The 18,171-nt window shown below is 42.3% G+C and overlaps 2 protein-coding genes across 6 annotated transcripts; both read right to left on the reverse strand.

Moving 5' to 3' along the window:
- Nucleotides 1–3,522: 3,522 nt before the first annotated feature.
- On the reverse strand, nt 3,523–8,022 carry LOC110499844 (protein mono-ADP-ribosyltransferase PARP11). Of its 2 annotated transcripts, none has more exons than XR_016486873.1 (8): nt 7,847–8,022; nt 7,622–7,756; nt 7,372–7,492; nt 6,970–7,054; nt 6,706–6,769; nt 6,304–6,430; nt 4,461–4,612; nt 3,523–4,352 (listed from the first exon to the last, which is right to left on the reverse strand). XR_016486873.1 is itself a non-coding variant. In XM_090200913.1 (8 exons), exons 2-8 carry the CDS (start codon nt 7,754–7,756, stop codon nt 4,054–4,056), a joined length of 987 nt encoding a protein of 328 aa, XP_090057039.1. In that variant the 5' UTR covers nt 7,847–8,022; the 3' UTR covers nt 3,523–4,053. The 2 variants fall into 2 exon arrangements, 1 of the variants encoding a protein (XP_090057039.1); XM_090200913.1 differs by having other exon boundaries at nt 6,300–6,430.
- A 1,599-nt stretch (nt 8,023–9,621) lies between these two features.
- On the reverse strand, nt 9,622–17,480 carry LOC110499856 (protein mono-ADP-ribosyltransferase PARP11). Of its 4 annotated transcripts, XM_036957109.2 has the most exons (9): nt 17,327–17,480; nt 17,068–17,192; nt 16,790–16,917; nt 16,510–16,630; nt 16,311–16,386; nt 15,867–15,939; nt 13,527–13,654; nt 13,112–13,263; nt 9,622–12,863 (listed from the first exon to the last, which is right to left on the reverse strand). In XM_036957109.2, exons 3-9 carry the CDS (start codon nt 16,907–16,909, stop codon nt 12,547–12,549), a joined length of 987 nt encoding a protein of 328 aa, XP_036813004.1. In that variant the 5' UTR covers nt 16,910–16,917; nt 17,068–17,192; nt 17,327–17,480; the 3' UTR covers nt 9,622–12,546. The 4 variants fall into 4 exon arrangements, with proteins under 4 accessions (XP_036813004.1, XP_036813005.1, XP_090057044.1 ...); XM_036957110.2 differs by lacking the exon at nt 17,068–17,192; XM_090200918.1 differs by lacking the exon at nt 13,112–13,263.
- Nucleotides 17,481–18,171: the final 691 nt, after the last annotated feature.

Genomic DNA, 18,171 nt, shown 5'->3' on the forward strand with positions numbered 1-18,171 from the left:
GGTAGAGTCAGACTGAGACACTGTCATTAGGAGTGGTAGAGTCAGACTGAGAGACACTGACTGCCATTAGGAGTGATACAGTTGGACTGAGAGACACTGTCATTAGGAGTGGTAGAGTCAGACTGAGAGACACTGTCATTCGGAGTGGTAGAGTCAGACGGAGACACTGTCATTAGGAGTGATACAGTTGGACTGAGAGACACTGTCATTAGGAGTGATAGAGTCAGACTGAGAGACACCGACTGTCATTAGGAGTGGTAGAGTCAGACTGAGAGACTGCCATTAGGAGTGATACAGTTGGACTGAGAGACACTGTCATTAGGAGTGGTAGAGTCAGACTGAGAGACACTGTCATTAGGAGTGGTAGAGTCAGACTGAGAGACACTGTCATTCGGAGTGGTAGAGTCAGACTGAGACACTGTCATTAGGAGTGATACAGTTGGACTGAGAGACACTGTCATTAGGAGTGATAGAGTCAGACTGAGAGACACCGACTGTCATTAGGAGTGGTAGAGTCAGACTGAGAGACTGCCATTAGGAGTGATACAGTTGGACTGAGAGAATGCCATTAGGAGTGATACAGTTGGACTGAGAGACTGCCAGTAGGAGTGATACAGTTAGACTGAGAGACTGTCATTAGGAGTGATACAGTTGGACTGAGAGAATGCCATTAGGAGTGATACAGTTGGACTGAGAGTCTGCCATTAGGAGTGATACAGTTGGACTGAGAGACTGCCATTAGGAGTGATACAGTTGGACTGAGAGACTGCCATTAGGAGTGATACAGTTGGACTGAGAGACTGCCATTAGGAGTGATACAGTTGGACTGAGAGACTGCCATTAGGAGTGATACAGTTGGACTGAGAGACTGCCATTAGGAGTGATACAGTTGGACTGAGAGACTGCCATTAGGAGTGATACAGTTGGACTGAGAGACTGCCATTAGGAGTGATACAGTTGGAATGAGAGACTGTCATTAGGAGTGATACAGTTGGACTGAGAGACTGTCATTAGGAGTGATACAGTTGGAATGAGAGACTGTCATTAGGAGTGATACAGTTGGACTGAGAGACTGCCATTAGGAGTGATACAGTTGGACTGAGAGACTGCCATTAGGAGTGATACAGTTGGACTGAGAGACTGCCATTAGGAGTGATACAGTTGGACTGAGAGACTGCCATTAGGAGTGATACAGTTGGACTGAGAGACTGCCATTAGGAGTGATACAGTTGGACTGAGAGTCTGCCATTAGGAGTGATACAGTTGGACTGAGAGACTGCCATTAGGAGTGATACAGTTGGACTGAGAGTCTGCCATTAGGAGTGATACAGTTGGAATGAGAGACTGCCATTAGGAGTGATACAGTTGGACTGAGAGACTGCCATTAGGAGTGATACAGTTGGAATGAGAGACTGCCATTAGGAGTGATACAGTTGGAATGAGAGACTGTCATTAGGAGTGATACAGTTGGACTGAGAGACTGCCATTAGGAGTGATACAGTTGGACTGAGAGTCTGCCATTAGGAGTGATACAGTTGGAATGAGAGTCTGTCATTAGGAGTGATACAGTTGGACTGAGAGTCTGCCATTAGGAGTGATACAGTTGGACTGAGAGACTGCCATTAGGAGTGATACAGTTGGACTGAGAGTCTGCCATTAGGAGTGATACAGTTGGAATGAGAGACTGCCATTAGGAGTGATACAGTTGGACTGAGAGTCTGCCATTAGGAGTGATACAGTTGGAATGAGAGACTGTCATTAGGAGTGATACAGTTGGAATGAGAGACTGCCATTAGGAGTGATACAGTTGGACTGAGAGTCTGTCATTAGGAGTGATACAGTTGGACTGAGAGACTGCCATTAGGAGTGATACAGTTGGACTGAGAGTCTGCCATTAGGAGTGATACAGTTGGACTGAGAGACACTGACTGCCATTAGGAGTGATACAGTTGGAATGAGAGACTGTCATTAGGAGTGATACAGTTGGACTGAGAGTCTGCCATTAGGAGTGATACAGTTGGAATGAGAGACTGTCATTAGGAGTGATACAGTTGGACTGAGAGTCTGCCATTAGGAGTGATACAGTTGGACTGAGAGTCTGCCATTAGGAGTGATACAGTTGGACTGAGAGTCTGCCATTAGGAGTGATACAGTTGGAATGAGAGACTGCCATTAGGAGTGATACAGTTGGACTGAGAGACTGTCATTAGGAGTGATACAGTTGGACTGAGAGACTGCCATTAGGAGTGATACAGTTGGAATGAGAGACTGCCATTAGGAGTGATACAGTTGGACTGAGAGTCTGCCATTAGGAGTGATACAGTTGGACTGAGAGACTGCCATTAGGAGTGATAGGGTAGGTACATGGAATAAAGGAACATTACATATTTATTATCTATTGTGTAACATCATACCTTTGAAGGAGCGAAGGATCTCCACTGAGGATTAGCATTGTGGCTTCGTCCAACTTGAACAACTTGAACTGGGAAATGTAAGGTAACGGAGCTATAGCCCTTCTTTTCCATGGGAAAAGGTTTAGCTAAAGTTCAAGACTGAAAGGCAATATGGGTAGAAAGTGGAGGAGGCCAAGAAAAAACAAACAAGAGCTGGAAAAAAGTCATCAAAATGTCAGAGATACAGCTAGTAGCCCAAATATATATATCACACACACAAAATAGTGTCTTCAATGTGATAAACTATTCAGAGTAACATGAAAGTGTCTCCCGACCCCTGTAGAGAGAGGAAATAGAGTGGTCTAGTTCTCTCAGTGTGGCTCCATCTCAATGTGAATCTGTGTTTCCCAGGTTACGTGAGTTCAGCTTTGATGCACTCTCTTCCTCCTTTCCGTGTGGCTGACCTCACTATGTGAGAACGGGAGGAGCCATTTCCAGTCCAACAACAGCACTTCAAACACAGCAGCAAAAACGGTCTGGTAATGTAGAAATGAGGATCCTGTTCAAGGTGAATTTCATGCTGAATGCCATGTTGCATCGACACTGATAATAAGACTCTACAGATTAGGTTTACTCTGTGTCCGGGAAACCCTCAGTCCTGGACTGAAAAGCATCTTCAATGGAAACTCTCCATTTATTGAGGTTTTTAGTCCAGGACAAGGTTTATCTGGGTCTGGGAAACCTGCCCTGATTGTTTTAGGAACTGCAAACTCAAACCCTTTCAGAAGAGGTTGTATTTCAGATGTTTCTATACTTCCATGCTTGTTCCAATGAGAACCTAAACAGTTTAGGACAGAGGTATCCTAACATTTACTAAATTCATTTTTGTGTGATATTTGTTTATATGTAGCTTGTTGTGATGAAATGCAAGGCTTGATTTGGTTTAAACGGTGTGCATACTGTTTAAGTGAACATTTGGCCTGACAAGGAAATGGTTTGAACTCAAATAAATGTTGTGGTTTAGTCACAGTGAAAACTTATCATTTACAAAACACTGAAGTGATTTCATGGACCAATTCAGAGCAAAATATGCAAAATAAAAACAAAACAAAAAATTCAATCCAATTCATTTGATTCATTTGAAGTTTTAATTCCATTCCAGTACAGCGGAGTGACTGCCCTGGGTTGACAGAAATCGAGCATTTTAGCATCTCATCTTCAAACATGGAAAGGGGCCTACAGGTGCGCATCAAGGTCAACAGCGACCTCTACTGCCAGTGCTCTGAAAATAATTTTTTTACTAGGCCACAACCTTTCCTACTGTAGGCTAACTAGTCTGGCTAACACCTAACTTTCAAAATCCTCCTGCTTCAGAGTCTGGAATGGCTCTTTCATGTTGTCGGCACAATGCGTTGATAATGAAGGGGGCTGTGTTGACTCGTTGGTTCTCCTCCTGGTCTTTCTCACTCAAACACCCACAGCCCCTGAGCGCCGCCCTATTCCGACACCACCGCAATAGCCTGTTACACAATCCATCGTAATAGAAATGATTTCCATTGAGAATGGACCCCTGTTTAAAATAACAGTATTCCAATGACAGGCTGACAGTTCATATTGCACATGGCAACTCAGTGTAGGTCACTCGGTCTCCATCTTTATTTCAATAGTACTGAATTAAGTACTCTGGATATATCTGATTGGGATCAAATATGACAAAAATTCTGGGATATATGACATTGTCCACACAACTGTCATGGAAGTTGATAGCACTTTTGTCATCAGGCTTGAGGTAATCTGTCTTTCCCAGTGTAGTTTTCCCAACTATCACCTTGCACAGAAACATTGTTTTGGTCTTTTGGCTACTGAAGCCTTGTGGTGCCTCACCAAACAGAGGTACTGGATCAGTGTTCCATGGACTGTACGTATCTGCATATGAGGCAAATTTTGCAAAGTAGGTACCTACATAAAAGGAAGAAGAGGGGTAATAATGGGGTTACTGTACCAGAGAGATTATACCTGCTGTCATACATACTATATTAATGTATAGCCTGTTTCATCATCACTTACCTTTTCCAAGAATATGGCCGTTGATACCAGCTAACCTGTTGTCAAAATTGTATGTACAAATAGAGTGTACGTTGCTGACTTTTGTTCCATGAAACAGCTTCTCCTCCTTGACCTCTGTAACACCTTGAATCCTTCCCAACTGAATCTTTTTCCTTTAAAAAGACAATCACCATGGTTGTAAAAAAGGCCTCCCTGCTCCTCTCCTCTCCACATAACTCCCCTCACAGTCCCTTCAGTTTCCCTTCAGGCCCATTAGTTTGGCTGCTCAGCCTACCTAAATTATCCCTCACCCATCATAGAACTGACATTTTCAACCAATATGAGCGCTTGGAAATGAGCATCTGGACACTGCACCCGCCCACTCAGGTCAGAGTATTATCGTAGTCCGAAGGGAGAAGACGCATGTTTCTGACAACTAAAAGTTGTCCACAGTAACAGGAATGCCTGAATGCTGTGTGTGTATCGAAATGCAGGGGGTTTTACATGCTGTGTAATTTAAATGTTTTTATTTAACCTTTTAACTAGGCAAGTCAGTTAAGAACAAATTCTTATTTACATTGACAGCCTACCCCGGCCAAACACTAACTCGGGCCGCCCTATGGAACTCCCAATCCCGGCCAATTGTGATACAGCTAGGAATCAAACCAAGGTCTGTAGTGACGCCTCTAGCACTGAGATGCAGTGCCTTAGACCGCTGTGCCACTCGGGAGCCCCAAAAATAATGGTTAATTACCATTAATTACTTACTGTTACTTTGATAGCTTTCAGACATATGTTCTACTGTGTGGCTGTTACTATTCTGTAATGTTCAAGTTGCCAATACTGCTTTGCCTATTGTTTATCATATGTAGTATTATTCCGTACAGACAAAAGTGTTATTGCATTGGTTGCACAAGTACTTTTGCAGAAGTGGTTTAATTGTTGTTTTGGTAAACAGTCTTTTGCTACCACAGCATTTTCCATAGTGGCTTCAACATCATGTTCTAACCGGACAGCACTATAGAGGACAGAACCAAACCAATCAGTTAGAAGTATATCGCGGGTGAGGGCATTCACAGCCGACCGCTCAGACAGGTGAGGGCATTCACAGCCGACCGCTCAGACAGGTGAGGGCATTCACAGCCAACCGCTCAGACAGGTGAGGGCATTCACAGCCGACCGCTCAGACAGGTGAGGGCATTCACAGCCGACCGCTCAGACGGGTGAGGGCATTCACAGCCGACCGCTCAGACAGGTGAGGGCATTCACAGCCAACCGCTCAGACGGGTGAGGGCATTCACAGCCGACCACTCAGACAGATGAGGGCATTCACAGCCAACCGCTCAGACTGGTGAGGGCATTCACAGCCGACCGCTCAGACCAGTGAGGGCATTCACAGCCGACCGCTCAGACGGGTGAGGGCATTCACAGCCGACCGCTCAGACAGGTGAGGGCATTCACAGCCGACCGCTCAGACGGGTGAGGGCATTCACAGCCGACCGCTCAGACAGGTGAGGGCATTCACAGCCGACCGCTCAGACAGGTGAGGGCATTCACAGCCGACCGCTCAGACGGGTGAGGGCATTCACAGCCGACCGCTCAGACGGGTGAGGGCATACCAGCCAACCGTTTTCACGTGGTCCTTCTAGACGGATTTAGTGACCAACAGTTTTTTACATGGTCCGTCATTTCTCCGGATTTAGTGACCGATAGTTTTTACAATGGTGAATATAATATCAATAGTGATAGAATACCACCAAATTACATAGGAAATGTATACTGTACTACATCCATCTATTTCTGGAGAAATTATAATAATATTATGATGCTGATGATGATGTAAATTAGAATTCCTCTTACCTACAGTAAAACTCCCAGAGGTCCAGGTTCTGTATTCTACAGATGGATTTGATGCGTCTGTCTAGTTCCCCATCCTTTAAGCAGCCTGCCACATAATCATATTCAGCTGTGTCTCTCTTCAGACAGAACACCTATGGGTTAATGATGGAAATGAAATCATACTCAGATTACAAACAAAATCAGGATAAATGATAAGTAAACAAGCATGTTATATTATTGCAGAATAATGGACTACGGTTTGAATATATACTAGATACTACTTGTAACGTCTGATGTGATTGAGTTAGCAACAACTTGCCCTTTAGATGATCTGATTTTGCACTGGACATATATTGCTTTGTGTTCCCAAATAAATAAAAAAGAGATGACAAAAACTGAGATGTGGTACATTTGTTTTTATCTGCACCTGATAGGGGTATTTGGGGTCCACCGCTTCCCAGTGTGTGGGCACTGGACTAACACAAGAGCATCTAAACGAGAAACAGAATACACAACGTTATGTTAAAAGAAACCAAGCCACCAGTGAGTTGGTTTCACTTTCATTTCTCAGTAAGTCAGAGTATGTGTTGCCTAAAGGTGGAGCAATACATTTCAGAGACATGTTTGATCTGGATCAATTCCATAACGTATTGAACCCCAGTGATCACAAGCGACAAATCTAAAGTCTCACCTTCCACTATTCCCAGTGTTGTGAGTGTTGTTGGATCGTTTGATTGGCGTCTGCTTCCTTGTTTTGATGTCAGTCAGAACCATCTCTGGAAATCAAATAGTCAGTGCTATCAGTTCACAACATAAATAGTCAGTACTATCAGTTCACAACATAAATAGTCAGTGCTATCTTTTCACAACATAAATAGTCAGTGCTATCAGTTCACAACATAAATAGTCAGTGCTATCAGTTCACAACATAAATAGTCAGTGCTATCTTTTCACAACATAAATAGTCAGTACTATCAGTTCACAACATAAATAGTCAGTGCTATCAGTTCACAACATAAAACCTTTGATGTGAAAATAAATACTGTATGATATTATTGTGGATACGGGTTGATAGAAGGAATCAAGTAAATACCAGCGAAATCCAGCTTGTTGATGCCTCTGGATGTGGATATCTGTAACACTCCTTTTGGATTTCTTGTGTAATACCTTTCAATGTCCTGACTGGTCAGAGAGTTTCTTTCCATTTGATCATTCTGACAGAAAAATACCATTTATAAGACAAAGCAAAGTCTCAAACATGTAAGAGATGGACCACTGGGCACAGACGTTAAGTCAACGTCGTAGTGGGAGATGAACTCTAGAATGACAAAAGAGACAGCTACCTCAAACATGTGCCACGTTCCCCTCTTGTCCAGGTAGAACCAATGCCATGGATTTGTTTTGTAATCTGTCATAACAGGCATGTCTGAGATGTCCATGTCCTCAACTTCCGAACTGCTTTCTGATTGAGCCCACATCTACATCAGGACAGCAAACCCACACATCTTATTTACTGAAACACCACTTCAATTTGGCTTGATAAAATACTAGAGAAAATGTTACTTTACCTTCTCCTGAGGTTTTGTTTTGTAGTAAAGGTGAATGGTACTGTAGCTATCCAAGATTCGCCTGCCACTCCTGACCTGGTTCAGCACTGCTTGAACACGCTGTAGTAAAAACACCAGTCAAACCACACCCTCTTAAAGGAGGACGTCCTTGTCTGAAAGTCTGGTGTATGACGCTCACCTGTGGATTCAAATAAATCAGCTTTTTGGATGGAACGTCTGAGTCACCTATAGTTGACGTCAGACTTGTTTTGCATACACAGTTGAAGTCGAAGGTTTACATACACCTTAGCCAAATACATTTAAACTTAGTTTCGCAATTCCTGACATTTAATCCTAGTAAAAATTCCCTGTCTTTGGTCAGTTAGGATCACCACTTTTATTTTAAGAATGTGAAATGTCAGAATAATAGCAGAGAGAATGACTTATTTCATCTTTGATTTCTTTCATCACATTCCCAGTGGGTCATAAGTTTACATACACTCAATTAGTATTTGGTAGCATTTCCTTTAAATTGTTTAACTTGGGTCAAACGTTTTGGGTAGCCTTCCACAAGCTTCCCACAATAAACTGGGTGAATTTTGGCCCATTCCTCCTGACAGAGCTGGTGTAACGGAGTCAGGTTGTAGGCCTCCTTGCTTACACAAACTTTTTCAGTTCTGCCCCACAAATTTTCTATAGGATTGAGGTCAGGGCTTTGTGATGGCTACTCCAATACCTTGACTTTGTTGTCCTTAAGCCATTTTGACACAACTTTGGAAGTATGCTTGGGGACAATGTCCATTTGGAATACTCATTTGCGACCAAGCTTTAACATCCTGACTGATATCTTGAGATGTTGCTTCAATATATGACGGCTGCGTGGTCCCATGGTGTTTATACTGGCGTACTATTGTTTGTACAGATGACCGGGGTACCTTCAGGCATTTGGAAATTACTCCCAAGGATGAACCAGACTTGTGGAGGTCTACAATTGTTTTTCTGAGGTCTTGGTTGATTTCTTTTGATTTTCCCATGATGTCAAGCAAAGAGGCACTGAGTTTGAAGGTAGGACTTGAAATACATCCACATCCTCAAATTATGTCAATTACCCTATCAGAAGCTTCTAAAGCCATGACATCATTTTCTGGAATGTTCCAAGCTGTTTAAAGTCACTGTCAACTTAGTGTATGTAAACTTCTGACCCACTGGAATTGTGATACGTGAAATAATCTGTCTGTAAACAATTGTTGGAAAATTACTTGTGTCATGCACAAAGCAGACGTCCTAACCGACTTGCCAAAACTATAGTTTGTTAACAAGAAATGTGTGGTGTGGTTGATAAACAAGTTTTAATGACTCCAACCTAAGTGTATGTAAACTTCCGACTTCAACTGTATGCCACACAAAACGTAGGTCCTTTCTTCATCTTGTTGTCACTGGTCCATGATGTTCCAGTCAAGACTGGAGGAACTCACTCATTCTGCTAGTTACCATTTTTTTTTTAAATGTGTGCATTTCCTTCTTATCCAAATGGATTGTATTCTTGAAATCTCCTGACAAGGTGTACAATCCTCACTAAGAAAAGACAATTGTTCAAATACGATTGAACAGAAATGTATGGTGTAATCTTGTGTTGTACTGCCGCCATGTGGCCAATTAGATGCACTCAGCATTTAATTTCCCTCCATTGTTTCCCTATAGCTTAACCTTCAATGATCCTTGGTAGTATTTGCAGGAAATAGATAGATAAAATAATGCCCACCTTGCATTCAACATGACTCGCTCCGGTAAACATACACATATAACATTTTCGTTTATTTACAGTGTATTACAACAGTAGGCCTAAATCAAGCCCATATCAAGTTTATACATCAAAGCAGAGGACATGAAGTACTGACCAACATTTCATGACTTTAAATGAACACGAAAATACTGTCATTATGACATAGTTTGACACCCTCTCATTAAGAGGAAAGACCATTTTAATTCAGCTCAAGAAGATCTTCATGGGGGTATTTCCTTCTTGAACAATGTACAATGTGCAGAATGAGGGAGGTAGATTGTTTAAGGGGTAAGAGAGTGCTTATCATGCATATATCAACTACATACAGTACACATATACAGGTAGCCTACTGCATTGTCAGATCGTGGTACCAATAGCGGTGAAGGAGAAAGCAGTAGATTTTAAGACATATTGGCCTTTAAAAGCCATCTTGGCCGAAGGTCTTGGCCTCAGTTAACTCAGGCAATCAATCACTTGCACAAACGGTCCCCAAAGAGATTCATCCAGTTTCTTAGCTTAGCAACACTAGCTAGGCCTATATCCTAGCTTTCATTTAGAAAATGCATCTGCAACAGTACAGTACACAGAGACGAGCTGACTATAAGCCTCATGCATGATATGATGTGATAGTACAACTGCAGTGTTTGCATTGTCTGTTCAGTTAGAATTGGAGCAACTCTATGTGAAATCTATCTAGTTTTCCTAGAATTCCAATTTCTTTGGTAACTATATTTGTTATATATACAGTACCAGTCAAAAGTTTGGACACACCTACTCATTCAAGGGTTTTTCTTTATTTTTACTATTTTCTACATTGTAGAATAATAGTGAAGACCTCAAAACTATGAAATAACACATGGAATGATGCAGTAACCAAATAAGTGTTAAACAAATCAAATATATTTTATAATTGAGATTGTTCAAAGTAGCCACCCTTTGCCTTGATGACAGCTTTGCACACTCTTGGCAATCTCAACCAGTTTCATGAGGTTGTCACCTGGAATGCATTTCAATGAACAGGTGTGCCTTGTTAAAAGTTCATTTGTGGTATTTCATTCCTTCTTAACTCGTTTGAGACAATCAGTTGTGTTGTGACAAGTCCATATTATGGCATAAACAGCTCAAATAAGCAAAGAAAAATGATAGTCCATCATTACTTTAAGACATGAAGAACTTTTAAAGTTTCTTCAAGTGCAGTCGCAAAAACCATCAAGCGCTATGAAGAAACTGGCTTTCATGAGGACCGCCACAGGAATGGAAGACCCAGAGTTACTTCTGCTGCAGAGGATAAGTTCATTAGAGTTACCAGCCTCAGAAATTGCAGCCCAAATAAATGCCTCAGAGTTCAAGTAACAGACACATCTCAACATCAACTTTTCAGAGACTCAGACCTTCATGGTTGAATTTCTGCACAAAAAAACACTACTAAAGGACACCAATAAGAAGAAGAGGCTTGATTGGGGCAAAAACCACGAGCAATTCCACCGGTATCCATTAGATCGGTGGAAATCTGTCCTTTGGTCTGATGAGTTTTAGATTTTTGGTTACAACCGCTGTGTCTTTGTGAGACAGAGTAGGTGAACGGATGATCTCCGCATGTGTGGTTCCCACCGTGAAGCATGGAGGAGGAGGTGTGATGGTGTGGGGGTGCATTCCTGTTGACACTATCTGTGATTTATTTAGAATTCAAGGCACACTTAACCAGCATGGCTACCACAGCATTCTGCAGCGATACGCCATCCCATCTGGTTTGCGCTTAGTGGGACGATCATTTGTTTTTTAACAGGACAATGACTGTATAAGGGCTATTTGACCAAGAAGGAGAGTGATAGAGTGCTGCAGCAGATAACCTGGCCTCCACAATCACCCGACCTCAACCCAATGGAGATGGTTTAGGATGAGTTGGACCGCAGAGTAAAGGAAAATCAGCCAACAAGTGCTCAGCATATGTGGGAACTCCTTCAAGACGGTTGGAAAATGATTCCTCATGAAGCTGGTTGAGAGAATGCCAAAAGTGTGCAAAGCTGTCATCAAGGCAAAGGGTGGCTACTTAGAAGAATCTAAAATATATTTTGATTTGTTTAAAACTTATTTGGTTACTACGTGATTCCATATGTGTTATTTCATACTTTTGATGTCTTCACTATTATTCTACAATGTAGAAAATATTACAAGAGCAGATTACTGTACAGTTACAATGAATATATCCCTTATACACAGTACCAGTCAAACATTTAGATACACCTACTTATTCAATGTCTATCTATGAAATCAGGTCCTTGTATACAGGAGTAGGGCAAGTCAAACATGTGTTTACTTTATGTTGGCGACTTCACTTGTAATAGTGAGTTATTGCATCCTGGTCACCAAAGTAGTTATTCAGTCTACATCCTCATTAGAAGTGTGTTGCACTTTGTAGCTTTGTTTGACTATGGTCATGTTGGACCCAAACAGTCAAAGGAAAAGAAAAAAAGAATACCTGCCCACTGTTAGAACGCTCCCGAAACGTATTCGCAACGTTTCGACAACACAAGGTGATCCTGCCTTGAAACATTGCTAATCCATTTCGGGAACACTCAAACAGTGTGCAGTTACTTTTCTGTTTTTCAAATACGCCACCTCTCGCCCTCTCCGACCCACAAGTCTCTAAACACAGTAAATAGACAAACCACTCTTTACGAACTCTACAGCTTTTATAGAAACATAGTCTTCTTGTATGGTCTTCCTTGTTCTGCCATAGTAATCCATTAAGGCACATCTTATGATCCAAGTCCCAGTCGGGCCTGGAATCAAACAGCGGGAAGTCATCGTGGCCGTCCATTAAGTCCCTCCTCTCTCGACCTCTCCCCTGATGTCTCTGAATCCCAATCCCGTCCTGGTAAAAAAAAATCCACCCCCTGTACATTGTGTGATAACGTCCCTGATCACCCCATAGGCGTCAGTAGAACTCAATCAGATACTCTGGGTAAATCTGGTTGCAGTCGAAGATGACGTAGATCTTTGGGTTGGCGAGGTCGTCCACACAGCTGTCAAAGAAGTTGCTGTAGCTCATGTCCTTGGATGGCGGTCGGCAGAACAGCGGATTGCCTAACGTGGACTCGCCGACCAGCACTCTGGCCAGGAACATGGTCTTATATGGAGGCTCGCTTGAAAATATCGGCGGAGCTAGTCCGTGCTTCTGCAAGGCAAAGTTATGTTTCCCCGTCGTAAGGCAGAATTTGCTAGAATACTTGGCGTCTCGGGCGAAATAACTCCCTGAGAAATGATGGGAAGGACAGTATTAGAATACTATGTTTGAACAGTTGAAACTACTGTTGCAAAATTCTGGGAACTTTGCCAAAATTCCCAGGTTTTCCAGAAATCAAAGTTGGAAGATTCTTGGAATCAAGCAAGAATAGACAGGAATAAGCAGGAAATCCAGGAATACTCTAACCGGGATTTTTGGAAAACCGTGAAATTGTGAGAAAGTTACGATTTCATGACACAACACAAGTGGAATCTACCTCTGCCATAGACGTCCCCATGGCTCCCAGTTAGCCGCCAGTCAAAGTTATATGTGCATATAGCCTGCACGTTGCTGTGGCCTGTGCCATGAAATAACATTTTCTCCTCAATGTCCACAACTCGCTTTATCTTGCGCAATTGTTGTTTTTTCCTTTAGTAATTGGAGTAAAAACACAAAAGCATTGATCAGTCTCAGCATTTAGGCTAAGCATGTTTTCCAACCAAAATATCTCTAAGATGTTATCGAAAAAGGTCTACCTATCTGATTCAAACCGTCATTCCAAACTGGGATTCTAGATGCTATCATCAAAATAATTTAGATACTAAACTATACTAACATCATTATAATACCACACACACACACACACACACACACACACACACACACACACACACACACACACACAGCTCTACCTGCAAAAGAACTCCCACAGATCCAGGTTCTGTATCCTCTGAATAGATTTGATAGGGTGACACATGGTCCTTTCATAGAGTCTGACCACTTCCTTGAATTCATAAGTATCTCTGGCCAATGAGACGAGCTGAAATAAAGATCATATTAAATTACTGGTATTCTAATTCCTAATTCTACAAGCTGAAAGAGAATAGTCAATCAGACATGGGTATACTGCAAATCAATGACACACAGTGTTTTAGTTAGAAAGAAACAAACTGGCTAAAGAGAGTCATGGAGTAGGTAGATACATTGATAACACTTTACTGAAAGGTCCAATAAAGCTGTTATCTCAATATCAAATCACCTTTTCTGGGAAACAAATAAGTACCTTACTGTGGATTTTCTTTCTATTATTACAAAATGTCTGGAAGTGGTCTGAGTACAGAGGGAAAACTGAAAACTAGCTGCTATTGGCAGAGAGATTTGGAACTCTCTTTCTTATTGGTCTATTAACATATTTTTCACCTGGTGACATCACCAGGAAGGCCAAAACTCCCTCCCACCAAAGCAGGCAGACATTTCAGGCGGTCTTTTCAAACAGTTCTTACACTAAAAGGGCATTACGTAATTTTACAGTATTATTCCATCCTCATAGTGTTGAAATATATCCAAAATACAGGAAAACATGTTTTCGACTGCACTTGGCCTTTAAAGGTAGTCAGCAATGCAGAAAGTAAATAGCAATATCGGGCCGATTTCCATAACAACTAAGATAATTGAAGTGCAAGGCGAAACCTCTCCACTGAGCAGATAACATGGCTAGGTCTTGAGCAGGTAACATGACTAGGTCTTGAGCAGATAACATGACTAGGTATTGAGCAGGTAATCACTAGGTCTTGAGCAGATAACATGACTAGGTCTTGAGCAGATAACATGACTAGGTCTTGAGCAGATAACATGACTAGGTCTTGAGCAGATAACATGACTAGGTCTTGAGCAGGTAACATGACTAGGTCTTGAGCAGGTAATCACTAGGTCTTGAGCAGATAACATGACTAGGTCTTGAGCAGATAACATGACTAGGTCTTGAGCAGGTAACATGACTAGGTCTTGAGCAGGTAATCACTAGGTCTTGAGCAGATAACATGACTAGGTCTTGAGCAGATAATCACTAGGTCTTGAGCAGATAACATGACTAGGTCTTGAGCAGATAACATGACTAGGTCTTGAGCAGATAACATGACTAGGTCTTGAGCAGGTAACATGACTAGGTCTTGAGCAGGTAACATGACTAGGTCTTGAGCAGGTAACATGACTAGGTCTTGAGCAGGTAACATGACTAGGTCTTGAGCAGGTAACATGACTAGGTCTTGAGCAGGTAACATGACTAGGTCTTGAGCAGGTAATGACTAGGTCTTGAGCAGGTAACATGACTAGGTCTTGAGCAGATAACATGACTAGGTCTTGAGCAGGTAATGACTAGATCTTGAGCAGATAACATGACTAGGTCTTGAGCAGGTAACATGACTAGGTCTTGAGCAGATAACATGACTAGGTCTTGAGCAGGTAATGACTAGGTCTTGAGCAGGTAACATGACTAGGTCTTGAGCAGATAACATGACTAGGTCTTGAGCAGGTAACATGACTAGGTCTTGAGCAGGTAACATGACTAGGTCTTGAGCAGGTAACATGACTAGGTCTTGAGCAGGTAACATGACTAGGTCTTGAGCAGATAACATGACTAGGTCTTGAGCAGGTAACATGACTAGGTCTTGAGCAGATAACATGACTAGGTCTTGAGCAGGTAACATGACTAGGTCTTGAGCAGGTAACATGACTAGGTCTTGAGCAGATAACATGACTAGGTCTTGAGCAGGTAACATGACTAGGTCTTGAGCAGATAACATGACTAGGTCTTGAGCAGGTAACATGACTAGGTCTTGAGCAGGTAATGGCTAGGTCTTGAGCAGGTGTAACAGTATACCTTTAGACCGTCCCCTCGCCCATACCCGGGCGCGAACCAGGGAACCTCTGCACACATCAACAACTGACACCCACGAAGCATCATTACCCATCGCTCCACAAAAGCCGCGGCCCTTGCAGAGCAAGGGGAACTACTACTACAAGGTCTCAGAGCAAGTGATATCACCGATTGAAACGCTATTTAGAGCGTACCACCTCTAACTAAGCTAGCGTTTCACATCCGTTACACAGGTAACATGCTGGTTAGGAGTTACCTGTATTTCTACCCCTGCCCCATTCAGATAGTAACCTGAACCGGCAAAAGACGGGTAAAGCTCTCTGTCTGAAAAAGGTAGATACACAGCATATTGTCCACACACATCCTTTTCCCGTACCTGATAAGGCTCGTCTGTATTTATTCTCTCCCAGTGGCAGGGCACCGGCAGGGCCAGATTATCACAAATGAACCTGGGCGAGGGTGACAGATGCATATACACAATTCAGACATAAACGGTACAGGTCAGGTCTGGGTCCAACTGCTGGGTGGTTATTATGTCAATGCCCTTAGTTACACATCCTTTATTTTCACCCAAAATGTAGCACAACATGCATAAGGTTTAACGATATAACAGGTGATGCTTCTAACCCCACAATAGACTAAAGAGTAAGCTCTGGGAAGTAAGCTCCAGGAAGTGAAACTGACCACAGAGCCAATGGAGAGCACTCAGAACTCTGTATTTCTTAGTTATATAGTTACAGGCCTGTGGGCTACCTGCATGTCTGAGTTTTTATACAGCTACATGCCCGTGGGTGACCCCATTGGTACAGCTCAGACTCACCTAAAGCCAGTGGCAGAGTGGAATGCCCGTTTGATTGGCCGTTGTTTCCCGGTTGTGACATTGATCTGCTTCATGACTGGTTGTGAAACAAAGACAAACAGGTAACAAAGATCAGCCAATTAGAGACGGACTCCAACATATCCAATGATTGTAAATGATACTGTATAGATGTGTGCCAGTACTGTAGTGTTCTTGGTACCTGAGAAGTCCAGTCTGTAGGTGTACTTGGCGGTGTAAAACTCCATGACACCGTGTTGATTCCTGCTGTAATTCTGTTCTATCTGCTCACTGGTCACAGAGCATGCAGCACTTGGATCAATCTGCCACAAGCAGAACAAATTGCAAATGAGACTGGGATGGGTAGAGTGAGTGAGTGAGGGGATGGGATGGGTGGATGGAATAATGAAGGAATGGATCAATAGATCAAGTAAGAGGATGGATTTATGAGGAATGCATAGGTGGAGTGATATGTCCTGTACCTCAAACATGTGCCACACTCCACATTCAGCTAGGTAATACCAGCACCAGACAGCCTCTGACGTGTCCATCTCCTCCACCATCTCTGAGGACTCCTCCTCAGGTGCCCTTATGGCAAACATGCCTGGACCTGGGAAGAGCAGTATACAATGTCATTGCATTGGCTTATAGTGTATAGTGGATGAGGAGTATGCTAGGTTTATCTTCAGCATGACATTTCTTATTTTTAAATATCTGTTCTCATATTTCTCGGTAATTTGCTTGCAACTATGAACAATACCTATATGAACTGCACCAATATGTTTCCAACAACAGCATTAGGTTCTTCCTGGTTGGCAGAAGAACAGTCTGCCGACATGTCATCAGCTTGTTGCAAATTCTCTGCACCCCGAAGTGGATGTGTGTCTACATGTCAAATAGACGAACACAATTCACTAAGCTGCTATCAAACACAGTAATATGTTTATCACATCGGGTATATATATAGTCTATAGGAAATATAACTAGCTACTAGCATGAAATATAGCAGGCTATCTTACCGGTTTATCGAGCGATTAGCCAGCCTCAGTCCTAGCTACTGCGTTAAACCTTTTCTAGAATTGGCAATCATATATTCCAGCTAACCCCATTTCGCCCAGTGCTGCAAAATCGTATTTAGCACCCAGCATCGAGAGATTTTTTGTAGAATTATGCGAATGCATTCGCGTTTCTCTTCCGATTGCTATGTTTACATTCGTTTCCTGGTAGCAAAAAAAAACGTCACAGAGCACGTCATAATTCCAAGTCGCTCCCACTGAGGTATGATGCCGCGTCAGGAACAAACATGTTCCAAAACAATGTACCTCTAGGCGTAAATTGGTTCATTGAATTGAAATGTATCTTATGTATTTGTTACAACAAGATTAAATCATATTTAGCTTTTTAGTTAATAACAAAAATAATGAAATTTTCCTAGAATCATTAATGACATCTCCCCGAGTTCCTACTTCAGTGCATTCCAGACAACTGGGAACTCGAACAAAAACGAGCTCCTATTGTGAACAAAATCGTTTTGAAGGTCATATAACTCGTAATTTCATGGGGTGCGTTTGTAAATTTGCTCTGGTTATCTACTTCGATTTCAGAGCACTCTCATCTGTGTGTCAGGGCGCAGAATAACTGAGGAATTGACTAACGCTCAACACCCTGTTGAATATGCCGTTTCAGTAAACCTTGGCAAAAAAAACGCGTAGTTAAATTGTTGCCAGCAGCACAGTTACAGTCACCAACGCTCTGGATAACATGAAAACGGCCTAACCAGCTCGGCTAAAGAGCAAGAAAAATGGTCAGAGTGAGGTGTTCTCTCGTTTATGTCTGTAAGTAGCTAGCATGCTAGCTAACTTTA

Source organism: Oncorhynchus mykiss, chromosome 15 (assembly GCF_057628025.1).
Source record: "Oncorhynchus mykiss isolate SJ-2025 chromosome 15, ASM5762802v1, whole genome shotgun sequence".
Classification (NCBI taxonomy): Eukaryota; Metazoa; Chordata; class Actinopteri; order Salmoniformes; family Salmonidae; genus Oncorhynchus; species Oncorhynchus mykiss.